We start from the raw sequence: 17557 nt of genomic DNA on the forward strand, positions 1-17557 counted from the left end.
TTAAAAAAATCAGAACAAATAAACATTCAAATTAATATACTATTAAAAACTTATGAAAGCCTAAACATTTCTTCTCTACTGGTTTAAACCATTTAGATCCACATTCTAAACACCTGAAAATGTGAGGGCTTTTGGTTTGTCCCATTGTAAAGAAAGGGGCCATTTACATTGCATCTGCATATGAGTTTGGATTTTTAATTCTCACCCTTCTCAAAGGCCCAACCCAAACCCCAAATTCTGGGAAGGGAACATGCATATCTTTAGTTTAAACTACAGGTGAATTCACCATTTTGGATAAAGCAGCAAAGTGGAAGTTTCATCAAAAAGCCATAACTAACCATAACCAAATCTCTGGAACTTCATTAGTAGATAGGTTATCTTTTTTGTTTGATTCCCCCCTCCCCCACCCCCAGACACACACACACAAACTTCTGTTTTTTGAGGTGGAATGATGCAATCAATATTCCCTGCCCAGTTTTGCAGATCCGTGACCTGGAAAACAGCCATATTTATAAGTCTTTTCAGACCCATTGAAATTCACTCATCAGATTGAAACCTCTACTGATTTACAATATTTTTCCTATATTAAATACATACCTAAGAATGTAGGCACTAGTATTGAGATGGAAAAATAATACAAGAAAACATGGATTGCAATAAAGGAAATGGTGTGTACATTTAGTGCTAGTGAAAGGTGCCAGATTAACTATTTTGAAGAGTACAATAGAGCAGTCTCCCATGCAATTCAGTTCTTGGCCTCTCTGCTGAGGATGTTAGTTGTGATTGTTGTTGCTGGACTGAGGCTTATTTCCTATAGACCACTGAGCAGCCATCAGATGATGATGATTTTAAGTCACTACCAATATGGGTTGCATTGGAGAAAGCAACCTAGAAACTCTCTTATTACCAGTCCCTTGAGGTTATCCAATCCTTTGGAATGTTTCTCTGATGTTGGACAGAAATGGTGTGGAGTGGATGCTACCACTATAAAACCATTTAAATAAAGTAGAAAGGAATCTGGCCCATGTTACTCAAAAAGGGATGCCATTATTTTTTTTAAAGCAAAGCTTTGACCATCTTTTATTTTAATATGACCTGGCTGCCTCCTCCCCACCCCAAACTAATCTGCACTACAATGTTTTTCTACTATGATGCAACTCTTTTAGCTGCTGATTTTGGTGAGCATCTTGTTAATTGCCTGCTTGACATGGGTAGTGGAGCTCCGTCTCCGAGTCTTGCCCTGGACCATCTTACGACGCCGTACTTCACGGCAAAGCTCGTAGAAGGCCTCCATGATGTTGCCTTCACCCGTACAAGCGGAGCACTCATAAAACGCACATGCTAGTTCTGTGGCCAGCTTTTCTCCTTCCTCTGTGCTGACCTGCCTGGAGTGGTCCAGGTCTGCTTTGTTCCCCACTAGTATCAGAGTAACATTCTTGGGTTTTTTAACTTCATCCAGCAAGTTCTTAAGTGGCAGCACTTCCTCAAAGCTGCCCCTGTCAGTGATGTCATAGACTAGAACAAAACCTTCACCCCATCGTACGTGTCCTTCCTTCTGAATAACGTCCTCCTGTTTGAAAAGAAGGACACCAGTTTACGAATAAGATCATACATTGGCTGAATATGTATGGGGAAATAACACAAGCCCTTCAGGTAGCCATCTATCCCCTAGGCTCACCTCTCAATGACTGAGCAGGGTGCAAAGCCATTTATACCTGGTCAAAGTGGATGTAAAAACACAACTCCTGTGATTTTACACCCATGCTGCAAAGGTGGAGATGATGGCAAAGGGTGCGAGGCAGTGGAGGATCCGGCTCTAAATCTCCTCAGCCGGGAGTGGAATAATGTTGTTGTGTGCCCCTGTGGTAGATTTTGAGGAACAGTCCTATAGTTTTGGGTGGGTTTCTGGTAGTTTTCAGTGTGAGCACCTGCCAGTGTTTGGTAACAGTGAATGGTGGCCATGGTGAGGCAGAATCTACAGTGTTTGTTTTGCTGGGTGTAGTTTACTAGCTACAAGATGTGGCTGATCATAGTGTCTGATCAACTGGCTGCAGGCAGGGGCTATTCACAACCTGTATCCAGGTATTGTGATTCCTAGCTAAAAGGTTAGCTTCATGGGGTATTTCTGGGACACTGCTCAGCTCTTGGGTGTCCAACTGGGTCACTTAGAAGGATACTGTGAGACTGTCTCTATCTGCTCTGGACACTAGGCAAGAGTGATAACCCATTAGGGAAGTCCGGTAATGTGATCTGGGCCAAGTTACTGTTACCATAAATCATCTGGCACTGATTTCATGCAGAGCCTTCATCTTGCAGACTTACGCGGGAGACTCCTTATGCACAGAGCCGGGCTATGTCCGCACTACCACTTACGTTGCTGCTCATTGTGGATGGATTGATTATGTCGATGGGAGAGCTCTCTCCTGTCAGTACAGCTGCGCTGCGGAAAGCTCTCTAGCGTAGACACACCCCAGCTAATGAAGTGGAGTATACTGGGGGACCTGCTGAAGTTCCTTATGCAGCCTTTGTTACAGTTAAAGCCTGTAAAATAAAGGGTTCTCTGGATGGTTGCACCCTATCTCCACCCACACTCCTGTGATACAAACCTCTAAACATAGATCTGTGCACAGAACCTGGGTCTGGAAGCCACTGCTCAGGGAAGCTGGGGCTGTCCTTGATTTTAGTCACTGGAAGTGCGGTGCTTCTGCCTGACTCTCACCCCTTTTCTCCTGCTTATTCATGTATGAGAATCACATCTTCTTGACTGTTCTCACTCACCTGACCAGCTGTATCTAGTATCTCCATGGAAACAACTTCATCATCGATAGTTGCCTGATGACGATAGGTAGACTCTTAAAAATAATAATAAAAAAACAATTTAAAAAGTGTTAAAATCCAAATGCAGATTGTTAGAACAGAATCTTCTGTATGTTCCTTTCTATTGTTCTATTACAGGACTTGAAATACTGTATTGCTGTGATGTAAAGCTTCCCCAGAATCCATGAACTGGAGCTTTTTCATATATAGATCCTGTCTATGCCACATCCTACCTCTTCTCCCCACAGATAACAGCTACTAATCTCTCCCCACGTTCCACCCCATAACCTTCTTTTATACCACATCTCAGAACTATGACTATCCACAGACATAGCCTTTGTACCATGTCAATGGGATCTTACACAGGTCTCTTCAATTACCACAAATGGACTCAACAAGTTAAAAAGTTAACTAGCCTTCTGTTTCAGAAATATTCACAGGCCCCAGTCTTCCTATTGGGAAAATAATCTAAACAATATCTGGAGCATGTAGGCCAAGCCATTTCTGAGATGGAATGTTTTAAAAATCACAACTTTCAAAGTATTAAATTAGTTTCAATGACTACGTCCCTATTTACATCAGGGAATTTGATCCAATTTCTTTATCCAAACTGAAATGTGGCACTGAGGCTCACGCAGTTATTCTTTCTTTTTTTAAAAATAGATTTTTTTTTCTTCCGTTTACTTTTTTAAGAGGGGAAAAAGACTAAATCACATTGTCTGAACCATAGGATTTACTTTGAAACATGCTGAAATCATCACTTTCCCCTCTTCTAGCAAAGGCTCAAAGCAATGGTTTCCCTGGGTATGATTGATAAAAATTGCCAAGGGGAGTTAAACATGCACACTATCCATGTTACAGGAAAATAAGGATGCAATTGCTGCCTCTAAAGTTCTGGAGATAGGCAACTAATCAAATAATTAATGACACAGGGACGCTTGTCTTATCTTAATGAGTAGATAACACTTACGTGTGATAGCATTTGACCTACAGCTTGGAAAATGATCCTTGATAACATTCGGATTTATGACTGTTGCCAACTCACAGATGGTCTACATCAAAAGTCAAATGTACATGAATGTAAAACTGTAGCCAGCAATTCTGAATGCTTTTCATTGTCAGAGATTTAAGTTTTATTTGGTGCAAATCTCTTCAAGAGGAAAGGGAGGATGTGCTCAAGGAAACTTATTTATTGAACCAGAATGCCTGAAAGGTTTTATGTTCTATGAACTTTTCTCTTCCCTACTGAGGGATGCCGTCTCTCCAAACAATGTGTTTAAACTCTCATCTTATTCTCCCACACCAAAAAAGTAAATTGCCCTCATCACTCTAATTGCTTTAAGTGGTGCAGCTGCCACCAATATAGACAAATGGACAAGTCCCTCCATCAATCAGTCAGGCAGGTGGAAGCCAAATGGCAAGTCCCTTTGTTTTTGGGTTTTATTTCGTTTAAAATTTGCCAGAAACTTATTGGTGTTTGTTACAAACATGTAAAAATGGATGAAAATTGGTGCAAAAAATAACTGCACAGTTTTCTGGGTAATATTAGGGATGGGAGAACAGGAAAAAAGGCCACAAATAGAGAAAAGTGGGAAGTGAAGAGGTGGAAGAGATGAGGGCACCGTCTCCTCATGTTGCCTTTTCCATCTCTTCTGTATCTGGGCCCACTCAGGAAAGAGAGATGGCAATTCAGTTTCCTGGTTAATCCTCAAAATAGGACTTAAGTGGGATTTACGTAAGGCATATACCTTGTTCTGGCCTTCTGCTTTATCTTGGATGTGTAGCATTGATAAAGACATGTGAAATGTTGATAGTTGTTCTGGATAAAAATGTATCTGTTTTTGTGTCTGAGTAAGGTTGGTGGATTTGGGGCAATTTTAATGATATATAGCACTATCTGGATGTTTGTGGAAAAAAGCAAAAAGCTTTTTTTGGTCAAAAATTGACAGGTATGAATTTTGACTAAGGGGGTGGGGCCTCATAAAAACCTACAGGGTTGCCAGCCATGAAATCTTGCGTTGCATTCCCTTTCTGAAACTAAATGGTCTTAGCTTTGCACTTCTGTAGTACTTCACACAGCACAGTATCTGGTTTTAGAATAGCTCAGTATCATTACCCTGCTGTACTGTACATATAGAGAAAACACGACAAGAAAAGTTAAGTTGTTTTGACTGGGAGTTGGCATGATCTAGTAGAGAAGGCACAGGTCTAACAGAAGAGAGCTGTCTTCTGGTTATGGTTATGATATGGACTTTTTGGGTGACCATGGGCAACTTCCTGAGCCTTGGATTCTCTGTCTGTACCATGCACAACATGACATGGTCATTGTGCTGTACTGTACACATACTGTAATTATATGGCTACAGCCAACTGAGGTGGAAGGTAAATTTTATAGTTGGTTCTCTCTATCCATGCTTGAATCAAAGTAGAATTTTGCTGGCCCCTAAAGAGACAGCCAGCTACTGTGGTCGTAGCTGTCAGCCAATCAATGTCAGAAACACTGAAATGGAGCTGTACAACTTGACACTTGACTCCAATTTATTATAAACTTTGAAAGTCTTTGTTAACTATTGGGGTGTTATACTTCCTTTAATATTTTTGGTAACTAAATAAAATCATAGACGATTAGGGTTGGAAGGGATCTCAGGAGGTCATCTAGTCCACCCCTTTGCTCAAAGCAGGACCAACCCTAACTAAATCATCTCAGCTAGGGCTTTGTCAAGGTGGGCCTTAAAGATCTCTGAGGATGGAGATTCCACCATCTCCATAGGTAACCCATTCCAGTGCTTCACCATCCTCCTAGTGAAAAAGTGTTTTTTAATATCCAACCTAGAACTCCCACACTGCAACTTGAGACTATGGCTCCTTGTTCTGTCATCTGCCACCACTGAGAACAGCCTAGCTCCATCCTCCCTGGACCCCCCCGCTTCAAGTAGTTGAAGGCTACTATCAAATCCTTCCCCCCCCACTCTTCTCTTCTGCAGACTAAATAAATCCAGTTCCCTCAGCCTCTCCTCATAAGTCATGTACCCCAGTTCCCTAATTGTTTTCATTGCCTTCTGCTGGACTCTCTCCAATTTGTCCACATCCTTTCTGTAGTGGGGGGTAGGCGGTCCCAAAACTGGACACAATACTCCAGATGTGGCCTCACCAGTGCCAAATAGAGGGGAATAATCACTTCCCTCAATCTGCTGGTAATGCTTCTACTAATGCTTCCCAATATGCCAGTAGCCTTCTTGCAACAAGGGCACACTGACTCTCATCCAGCTTCTTGTCCACTGTAACCCCCAGGTCCTTTTCTGCAGAACTGCTGCCTAGCCAGTCGGTCCCCAGTCTGTAGCAGTGCATGGGATTCTTCTGTCCTAAGTGCAGGACTCTGCACTTGTCCTTGTTGAACTTCATCAGATTTTTTTGGCCCAATCCTCTAGTTAGTCTAGGTCACTATGTATCCTATCCCTACCCTGCAGCATATCTAGTACTCCCCCCATCAGTTTAGTGTCCTCCACAAACTTGCTGAGGAGTTGCTGACCACATTACTTTGCACCTATAGCTGATCTCATTACTCTGATAGTTTTACTTTGTATAACAGTGCATTCTGCAGCACTTTTCTTCATAATACACGCTTAATTCTTGCAAGATCCATCATTTGAAAAATTAGAGCTCATCTTTTAAATATTTAGACCTTGACAGAGGGCCCCCCTGAAACATTTTTGAAGCAACATTAGTCTGTTTATTTTTTTAGCCTACAGTACATTGGCACAATTATTCTATCCCCATTAACTAATACACTTCTAAATTGCCAGATACACAAAGTCCTTTACAAGGAGAAGCAAAAAGCAGACTGAAAGTCTGCTTCCCTTGGGCTTATTTGTGCTATCTTGTTAATAAGTGCATTACAGAATCACTGCATTTTTCTGAACAATGAATTAAAAGTCATTATGAAAACAATACTATTAAAATTATACAGAGAAAATATTGAAGTACATGATCCACAGAATACAAATCTGAATGTCCTCCAAAGCCTGAGATTTTGATAAATCTGATAGGATCTCTGAGCTGTGGTTAGAATATATTCAAGGGAGATTTAAAACTGAATTGGTCAATGCATTTGTTCCAGAAGAGCATATTTCAATTTCTTAGGAAAAATTTTCCTCTGAGAACCACTTTGTAGCTCTTGGACCATATCCTCAGTTGGCATCAATTCTTTTTAATGGCACTACATCAGCTTACACCAGCTGAGGATCTGGCCTCTTGACGCCAATGTCTTACTCAGTACAAACTCCATGTACAGAGGGAGAGCAAAAAATGGGGGTAAAGAGTCTTTTTACAGCTCTGAAAGGAGATTTTTGCTTTATGCTTTTAGGAACATGTTTATAGTAGAAATAGGCAACCCAGTTTGGATGAAATAAACAGCTCTACAAATGTATGCCCAAACTTGAACTGTAGCCAGGTCTGTTTTGAGTAAGATGGGCCCAAATTTCTTTCTCAACTAGAGTTTTGGCTCATGTCCATCTCTAGTTTTGATGGTCAAAAAAGACAGTCTAACTGGAAGGTGTAGTACAGAAATAATGTGAGAAAGTTTGTGCTCAGGGTATCTTCCACCCCCATGGAATCTGGAAGCACTGGAGACCTAGAGAGAGAGTGAGCCTGGTTTTGTGAAATTTCCGCGCCAGTTTTTATACCAATGAGATGCATAATTGCACTGAACTTGAAGACCATCATTAAAAATCTTCAATTTCACTTTGAAGAAACATGCATAGTTGACTCGTGCTTGCCCTAATTACTTGTCATAAAGATGATAAACTTGTCATTGTTGGAGGCCCAGTACAATTTGAGTTGCTTGACCACTGTCCTTCAGGCTTAGCATAGCATTCAGTTGCTTGCTTGGCTATTCTGACCCCTGTAGCATGACATCTTTCAGTTGGCAGAGACTAAATAACAGTATAGATGGCTCAGTTTCTGCATAGCATGGCATATAAGACAAAATACAGATACTGTATTGCTTGCAGCTGCACATAGATAACGGTGATGAGAACAACAAGTTATCCTTGAACGTCTCGGGTACACTGTTTTATTGCCAAGGGGCGTATTTTTACTCCGCCCCTCCTATCACCAGATGTTGTTTTGACGACCCCAATTATTATGGTGAGAACGAAAGGTAGTTAAGGGCGGAAACCCAATGTAGGTAATTAGCATATATGATAATGAAAGAGATAATTAGGTGAAGGTTGTTTATGGGAGGGTATAAGTAGTTACCACTTAGACAAAGGGGGGCGCTCCATCAACACCTGACTCCACGGAAGGTGCTGCAGGTTGGATCAGAGAATCCACTGACTCCCTGGTAGGGTCCCTGAAGAAAGCTGTTCCTGTATACAGCCTTCTGAGTGACTGCTTAGCTCTCCAGGCTTAGTGAGTATGATATATTGTAGTTAATTTTAGGCTTTGTATCTAACTAGTATATTTATAGAAAACCTTGCACATTAAACCTTATTGATCTGCAAATCAGGTGTACCGTGTCCCACTGGTATTCACACTGATCAGTGTCCAGAACGAACAGTCATGAGCCAAAATCTCTGTTACACCCATGTAGGTAACTCCGTGGAGGTGCCTGCGGTTGCATGGTCTGTATGCCTGCAGACTTGGTCTCCATCTAATTTGAGAAACGTGAATTATGTTACAACCAATTGATGACCTCAATTCCACACAAACCTAGTGTTGTCTAATATTGATTTCCATGGATTTCCTCCAACTGTATAGGAAAATTTTGTCTCTCTCAACTGCTCTTTGCACCTACCCACTTGCTTCCTCTCAGCCCTTTTCCCCAGTCTTGCCACTGCTGGGACCAGAGCCATCTTCTTTTTAGCACTTACCATCTAGAGCATGACTTCGTGTGTGTGTCTCTCTCTCTCTGACTCTTCTCCCACTTACATCTTCTATCAAACTTCATCTGAAAATATTTTTCTTCCTTGCCTGTGACTCTTAATTGCTTACTCCATCTACTGGCCATATGACATGCTTTGATTTCACTGGAGTCAGTGGAGCTAATGTTTGTTTACCACCGGAGGATCTGGACCTATGTGCTTATAAAACGGGTTTTTTTTTATTCTGAATGCATTCCTTCACCTCTTTTTATTACTGTCATATATACAGAGCCATAAATATGCATGGGGCTTTCCATTAACACAATGTTAAAATTGCACACTGAAAATTGCAAAGGATACAATTTTAAAACACCTAACAGCTTGTCTATATAAATACTTAAGGCACTGCAGGCTAATGTGGAGTAGAGTTACATCCCACCTGGCCGCAAATGAAGTGTCAGTGTGGATCTTACCTGTGGCATGCTAAAAATTCCCTAGTGCACTTTGATCCACTCCACTTTGAAATGGAAGTAGATTCAAGGACACGGGGGAATTTTAAATGTGGGGCAGCAGGGTCCACATGGATGGTTAGTGCATGGCAGGCTAGTGTGGGATAGATTACACCCCAACTTGACGTGAACTAAGTGTTTGTATAGACAGGCCCTGATTTTTAAAGCTATTCAGGCATTGCTATGCTCAGTATCACAATGCCTAACTGATTTAGGAGCCTAAATCTCATTTTCAACAAGTATTTAATCACTAAGCAATGTAAATCCCATAGGCTGTCAATAGAATTTAGACTCCCCTAAGTGCCTAAATCCATTTTGAAAATGAGATTTAGGTCCCTAAATCACTTACACATTGTGGTACTTACTGTTCCAATGCCTAAATAGCTTTAAAAACCTGGATCTTAGTGATTTAGGCTCTTCAGTGCCTAAGTCACTTTTTGAAAATGTAATTTTAAGCTCTTAAATCACTTTAAAATGTTAACTCCACAAAAGTCAAGAAACTGCAAAACTTAAGGGTTTCAACAGGTAATGTTCCATGTCCCATATGCTTGTCTGACAGTATAAAGTTTACAACACCAACAGCAATCTGAAGCTACACATTTAAACAGAAATGTGGGTCTAAAAATATGGGAGTTAAGGCAAAATTTTACAACCCCCTTCGCACCAGCTGTCTGAGCAGCAGCCTCTGCCCCCAACCAACGCCCTGCTAAGGCCAGGCAGGGAGATATGCAATAATATCAGAAAGAGCGCTGGATTCATTAGGCTATTCATCTTAGCAGGATCAGTACAGAGCAGCCTCAAAATTTTTCAAATTTTAACTTTTCCTTTTTAATTTGACCCCACCTCTGCTCCAAATCCAAACAGAGGCACTAGTCCTCAGTGGGAATTATCTCCATGACAAACTTCAGGTTAAATAAGCCATACTTGCTTTGGTTATACCTTTTTTTTTTTTTTTTTTTTTTTTAAGTGTTATAGAACAGATGTGTGGTTTTCACCCTATACATGAAAACTGACCAAAGAGATTTTGCTCACACTTTATTTTTTCTTCATCACTTTGAGGCCTAGAGCAAGCATGGGAAATTTCAGTCTATCTGGTGAATGTTTCAGAAAATAATGAAGTGAAAATAGCACAAACTATTTTGTGATCATAACTACTGTGGGCATAGCTAGGGCCCAGTATAATACTTCCTGCTGTCTTGCATTTATTTAATACTGTATAGTGTTTTAGGATACTGTATGTATTTAAAGACTGTTATAAAACAGACTGTATTTCATTACTGCCATCAGGAATGCTATGTCTTGAGACCAATATTAAAGTAAACACAAAACACATTAAATAAATGCTTCCCACATTGTTCCAAACTTCTTCTTCAGCTGTTCTTCATTGTGGCCTCTCACTTTTGAGTGTGACATGCTTTTTAAAGACCGGTGTCATCGATTTTAAAAAGCACAAGGCCATGTCCATCTGCTTCCTTATGGATACTTCAGAGACACCAGGAATGTTTTCACAGCTCATTTCCATAATAATTTGATATAAATTCCCACTGCAGAGGAGCACGCTGGGAGGCAATAGACGATATCTTAAATTTGTATGACGTCAAGTGAATTTTTCTCTGTAAGTGGAAAATTAAGTCAGGGAGACTTGCCTGCCATGGTACCAAAGGTTATGGAGAAGGGTCTCATCCTATTCAACATTGCTGATCCAGAAGGAATCATTAGCATCATTAATAAAATTCACAGATGATACCAAGGGGCAGATTGCAGCTGGCCTACCATAAGGTCCCATTCCAACACTGCAGTAAGCATAAGCTCATTGAATCAGGGCCAAAGTAGAGAAGATTGTTCACCTTACACGCTTGCTTAGGAGCCCACCAAAATCCTATTGCTTCTAATTCCTGAGTGCAAGGAGTAGGAAAGTTTAATGTCACTGCTAGATTCCTCCCAAATTGACAATGTAATGAAGCTAGGGTCTTTGACATAAGGAGGGAAGCACATGCATCTCTCTCTAAGGTTTTCACAGTTTCCAAAGTGGAATGAAATTCACTAAATCAATCAGAACACCTCTGGCACTAGCTGATGTGGGGCACGTCCTCAACCACCAGCTACTAAAGTTAGACACTTTTAAATCAGCAGGTCTTGATTTTAAAAAATTCTGGTTGAGGCTCTCATTTAGACCATTAATGTTGATTTTCAATAAGTCTTGGAACATTGGGGAAATTCAAGAAGACTGGAAGAAAGCAAATGTTGTGGCAATATTTAAGAAGGGTAAATGGGATGACCCAGGTAATTATAGTCCTCTCAGTCTGCCTTCGATTCCAGGCAAGATAATGGAGCGGCTGATATGGGACTCATTCAATAAAGAATTAAAGGAGAGTAATATAATCAATGCCAATCAATATGGGCTTATGGAAAATAGATCCTGTCAATTAACTTGATATCTTTTTTGATGAGGTTGCATGTTTGGTTGATAAAGGCAATAGTGTTGATGTAATATATGTAGGGCTTGTCTTCACTTACCTCGGAGATTCGGCGGTAGTCAACCGGACTTACGCAAACTACGTAAAAAACTTGCATAACTCCTGTCAACTTCTGTGCTTCTGTTCTGCACGCTGTCTTCACTGCACTGCACCCACAGGAACACAGTTCCCGTCGACGCAGCACTTCACCACATGAGAAGGTGGTCTTAATACGTCGATTTCTGGATCGACTGAGCGGGTCTTCACTGACCGCTCAGTCGATCCAGATAAGTCGATCTGACGGCAGTGAATTTGCTGCTGTCAGTGAAGACATAACCTTAGACTTCTGTAAGGCATTTGACTTGGTACTGCATGACATTTTGATTAAAAAAAACTAGACATAAAATATACTCGGCACAGATTAAATGGGTTAAAAGCTGACTGACAGATTTTAAAATGTAATGTAAATGGGGAATCATAACTGAGTGGGTATGTTTCTAATGGGATCCCACAGGGGTTGGTTCTTAGCTATTTAGCATTTTTATTATTGACCCGGAAGAAAACATAAAATCAACATTGATAAAGTTGGCTGATGACACAAATTTGGGAGAGTGGTAAATAATGAAGAGGACAAGTCACTGATTCAGAGCAATCTGGAGCGCTTGGTAAACTGGGTACAAGCGAACAATGTGTGTTTTAATATGGCTAAATGTATACATCTAGGAACAAAGAACGTAGGCCATACTTACATGATGGGGGACTCTAGCCTGGGAAGAAATGACTCTGAAAAAGATTTGGAGGGGGTGAATTATCACCTGAACATGAGCTCCCAGTGTGAAACTGTAGCCAAAAGGACTAATGCAATCCCTGGATGCATAAATAGGGGAATCTTGAATAGGAGTACAGAGGTTATTTTACATCTGTATTTGACACTGGTGAGACCACTGCTGGAATACTGTGTCTAGTTCTGGCGGCCACAATTCAAGAAGGATGTTGATAAACTGGAGAGGGTTCAGGGAAGAGGCCTGATTTAAGGATTAGAAAACCTGCCTTATAGTGATAGATTGAGCTCCTTGAGTCTATTTGGCTTAAGAATGAGAAGTTTAAGGGATGACTGATTACAGTTAAGTACCTACATGGGGAACAATTATTTAATAATGGGATCTTCAATTTAGCAGAGAAAGGTATAATATGATCCAATGATTGGAAAATGAAGCTAGATAAATTCAGATTGGAAATAAGGAGCAAATTTTTAACAATGAGAGTAATTAACCATTGGAACAATTTACCAAGGGCCATTGTGGATTATCCATCACTGATCATTTTTAAACCAAGTTGGAAGTTTCCATTAAAGATCTGCTCTAGGAATTATTTTGGGGAAGTTCATTGGTTATGGAGGAGATCAGATGAAATGATCACAAAGGAATCTTCTGGCCTTGGAATCTATGAAAATGTTCACAAAAAACAGACTTGGGAATGATCGGTGATGAAATGCAATGAATGTATTGACTTTAGGCACTATGACTGCATTTGGGTTGACTGGTGGTTTTAGTTAACTAGGATACAATTGAACTGGGCTTTTCGATATCATACTCTATAAAGCAACACCATTTAATAGGACTTTATGTACAGCACCTTGATGGGAGGGGATAGGTGCACACTCAAAAATGTGTGCTCTAATAACTTTTATTATTGTGATATAGAATAGAATCATAGAATATTAGAGTTGGAAGGGACCTCAGAGGTCATCTAGTCCAACCCACTGCTCAAAACAGGACTAACCTCAGCTATATCATCCCAGCCAGGGCTTTGTCAAGCCTCAGCTTAAAAACCTCTAAAGATGGAGATTCCACCACCTCCCTAGATAACCCATTCCAGTGCTTCACCACCCTCCTAGTGAAAAACTTTTTCCTAATGTCCAACCTAGATCTCCCGTCCTGCAACTTGAGACCGTTGCTCCTTGTTCTGTCGTCTGCCATCACTGAGAACAGCCTAGCTCCATCCTCCCTGGAACCCCCTTTCAGGTAGTTAAAGGCTGCTATCAAATCCCCCCTCATTCTTCTCTTTTGCAGACTAAACAAGCCCAGTTTCCTTAGCCTCTCCTCATAAGTCCTGTGCTCCAGCCCCCTAATCATTTTTGTTGCCCTCTGCTGTACTCTCTCCAACTTGTCTACATCCTTTTTGTAGTGGGGGGCCCAAAACTGGACACAACACTCTAAATGCGACCTCACCAATGCTGAATAGAGGGGAATAATCACTTCCCGTGACCTGCTGGCAATGCTCCTCCTAATGCAGCCCAATATGCCATTAGCCTTCTTGACAACCAGGGCTCACTGCTGACTCATATCCAGCTTTTTATCCACTGTTACCCCCAGGTCCTTTTCTGCAGAACTGCTGCCTGGCTCGCAATAGTGTTTGTGGCTTGTTTAGTAAGAGCATGGGAGAGGGAGGCAGGGTTCCTAGATACTTCTCTTAGCTATGCCACTGACTTGCTGTGTGGCTTTTGGCAAATTGCATAGCCTTTCTCTGGTTCAGTTCCTCACCAGTAAAATCCCCCATCTCACAGAAGTGTTGTAAAGTTTTCATGAACTAATGTTTGTAAAGCTGTTTAAGTTCCATGTCTAAAAAGTGCATAGAAATGCAAAATGTTTCTCCAAAGGCTGTATTTTGGACAAGAATTTAACAGTGTAATATTAAAAACCAAGGAGTAATACTTTGCTTGTCCTTTCTAAATAATACAAACTCCATTGTCTGTAACCTCTCTCTACCATCACTATATTATTTGACTATGATGAGGGGGGAAAAAAGATGTTAATTAGGATGTGAAGGACGGGGAAGCTGGTAAAGAATCTTAGGTCTTAAATTTTAATCATCTTATGGTGTCACTTAAGTTTTCTTGCTACAATAGACTACTAGAATTAGTGACCATATCTTTTGAAATTTATTAGTTCTCAGATATTAGCTCAAATATAATACACTAAGCATTTTAAATGCTTAATCTATATATGTCTACACTTAGACTGTAGTGCTTCAGTGTAGATACTACTTATACTGACGGGAAGGGTTCTCCTATCAATGTAAGTAATTCACCTTCCTGAGAGGCGGTAGTTAGGTCAATGGAAGAATTCTTCTGTCGATTTAGCACTTGTCTACACTGGGGGCTAGGTTGGCGTAACTCTGTCTTCAGAGGCAAGGATTTTTCACATCCCTGAGAAATAAAACTATATGTATGTAAGTTCCTAGTCTAGACTAGCCTTTAATATTCATGCATTTGTTTGTGATAGGTAAAAGATTAAAACAGCTTACTATGTTGGCATTTATATAAGTTCCTTTTCAAAGGTGCATATATTGGGCCGGATCCCCAGGTGTTGGCAAAATGTGCTCAGCAAAGGAGCTGAGGGAAAGGTGGCTCTAAGACGACATTGTTCTTACCGGTCCCTGGGACTGACCAGGAGCCAAACCATCCTTCCTTTTCCTTCACCTCATGTAATTTAGAACAGCTTAAGGCTGCTGAACATTATACAGGGTAGACCATTCTCCTAGGGAACACTTGGCCACTCATGGATCATTTCAATGTAGTGCTCTCCGGCTTTGCCCTTTGGGCCTAGTCTACATGTAAAAGGTTTGCTGATACAGCTATACCAGCAAACCCTCCTAGTCAAGATGTAGCCTATGCCAGTATAAAAGTGCTTTTGATGGTACAACTTACACCAGTGCCCCCACACAAAACAAACTATGCAAAAGCACTTTTATGCAAACATAACTAGGGCTTTTGGTGATATAGAAATGTGGCCAACCCCCATTTCTAATTCACATTGCTATACTGGAAAATGTTTGTAGTGTAGACCTGGCCTCTGCCTACAAGTGTTCCTTACACCTGTGAACAGGGGACAGAGCAGCACAAAGAAGACAACGCCAGGGGAGAGGATGTTGGGCCACTATTTTATTTATTTGTAAAAAAGTTAGAATTTCATTTTTCTTTGCTCCTTCCCTCCATTTCTATGCTAAGCATAGCTGTTCTGGACCAAAAGACCTCAATGCCTGTAAATATGTAGCCCAAAACTGCATTGGCCTTTGATGTTCTGTCGCATTGCAAACTCATTTGGTGCCACTACCACAGCAGGTCTTGCTCAACAGTGCAATATCCCAGATTTCTCCCCTCCCCTTTTGTTTTAGATTCCTGCCTCCTCCCACCAATGCATTTGCCCAAGGTGAATCTCATTTTATGTTCTACTCGTATTCATACACCTGTTTCTCTGGATCCTTGTATATTATTTTTCTTTCATTACTAATATTTGCAGCTCCCACCAATTTAGGCCTTTATCACATCTGTCAAGTCGCAACATATTCTAAGGAAGATTCACAGATTTCAGGCTGTGATCTCCACTCACTGACACTGGTGAACAGAAACTCATACAAGTAATGCTTTTACAGCTAATGGGTAAAATCCTGGCAAAACTCAGATGGAGCCAGGATTTCACTCACTGAGGTTACTCCTGTGAATAACTGAACACCAGTGTCAGTAAGGGGTCATGGTATGGCCCTTGGGGTGAAATGTATCCCTTTTTACATAGGGTCGACACAAGGCCTATGTGCTCCTGCAGGCCTTAGGTGGGACTTGGCCTCTGCCTACGTGTGACTCCTGAGAAGAATTCTGCTCCTGTGAAGACATTCTCTGGCAGACTTCGTGTGCTTGTTCTTCTGCTGTCATGGCAACAGGCAGTGGCATTGCTGCCCCAAAGGGTCATCCTGCAGCTGCACCATTGCAAACACTTCTGCCTGCCTGTTGCAAGCTACAATGCTGTACCTATGCTAGGTCAGATAGCTGGCAAACAAACCTGTGCTGCTATTGCCTAGCAACCAGAAAGCATCAGATTTCGTGATGCTTAGGACTTGGGCTGGTCCTCTCCACAGAGGTGAATTTCACCTTGTATGTTTGCTTTGATGGATTTTTTTTTAATCTGTAAATATAGCGAAAATAAAATGCAGAGCAAATATTTCCAGTTCTACAATAACACCCACCACTGAGGAGTGTTGTTGATAATTGTTTTCAAAGCACTTTTAGACTGTTGGTTAAAATGTATTTTAGATGTGCCAAGTGTCTTTTAGATGTTTTAAAACCATAACACATTTTCTTTTTACTGGCAGTTGTGAGCTTGTTATAGAAATAGATGTATGGTAAAAGCCTCTTGATGCTTAAACCACCCCCATCCCACTTGTATCCTAACTAGAGAAAAGCCTGAGCTGAAACACCCAATTCACACACCCCAAACTCTGGAACAACAGTGGATCTGGATATAGCTCTTGAAGTTTGCAGCTTTGGTCTTTCTATGCACCTTCTGTATCCTATGTGCGCATATACAGCACAATGTTCTGATTTATTATAAACTGAGGTTGATATGCCTCATCACCCTGGCAGATAAGCAATTAGCTTCAATGGTTTAGTACCGTTAAAAAAAAAAAAAAAAAAAAAAAAAAAAAAAAAAGATTGCAAACACCTGCCAAGAAAAGAATAGAGGGATGTGCTAATTAAACAACAAGGATCATGGTGTAAGGCAGTCAAGGCTGATGGTTAATACCCTCTGGGTAACTAACTCTGCTGACTTTGTCATTCCGAGTAAGCTGAGAATGGAAAAATAAAATCTATAATTGCATATATTTTATTAAGAGTGATACAGTTGTGCAGGGTCACAGGTCAGGGCAACTGCACCTGTATTGCCCCTCTATGGTCCAGCAAGCACATTCACTCTTAGGCTTCTGGCTCCCCAGTTGCCACCTCTCTTGGATGGAGACACACGTCTCTCTCCCTCCTGACTGGAGTGTTTCCAGGCTGACAACTCCTTGCCTACACTAAGACTTCCTCAGCAAAGTCAGGCTGCCTAAGAAGATTTGCTTTACTTTTCTCCTCAGAGAC

The 17557-nt window shown here is 41.0% G+C and overlaps 1 protein-coding gene across 1 annotated transcript in view; it reads right to left on the bottom strand.

The window, feature by feature from the left end:
* Window positions 1–439: 439 nt before the first annotated feature.
* Window positions 440–17557, bottom strand: part of RERG (RAS like estrogen regulated growth inhibitor) — a 124805-nt gene continuing 107687 nt past the window's right edge. The window contains exons 3-4 of the mRNA XM_067559155.1: window positions 2779–2852; window positions 440–1570 (exon numbers count right to left, since the gene is read on the bottom strand). Of these exons, the coding sequence (XP_067415256.1) occupies window positions 1163–1570; window positions 2779–2852 (482 nt within the window). The 3' untranslated portion in view covers window positions 440–1162. The remainder of the gene's footprint in view (window positions 1571–2778; window positions 2853–17557) is intronic.

The sequence above is a fragment of the Emydura macquarii genome, unplaced genomic scaffold (genome assembly GCF_026122565.2).
Source record: "Emydura macquarii macquarii isolate MOO-44397 ecotype Brisbane River unplaced genomic scaffold, CSIRO-AGI_Emac_v2 contig_2205, whole genome shotgun sequence".
Taxonomy (NCBI): Eukaryota; Metazoa; Chordata; order Testudines; family Chelidae; genus Emydura; species Emydura macquarii.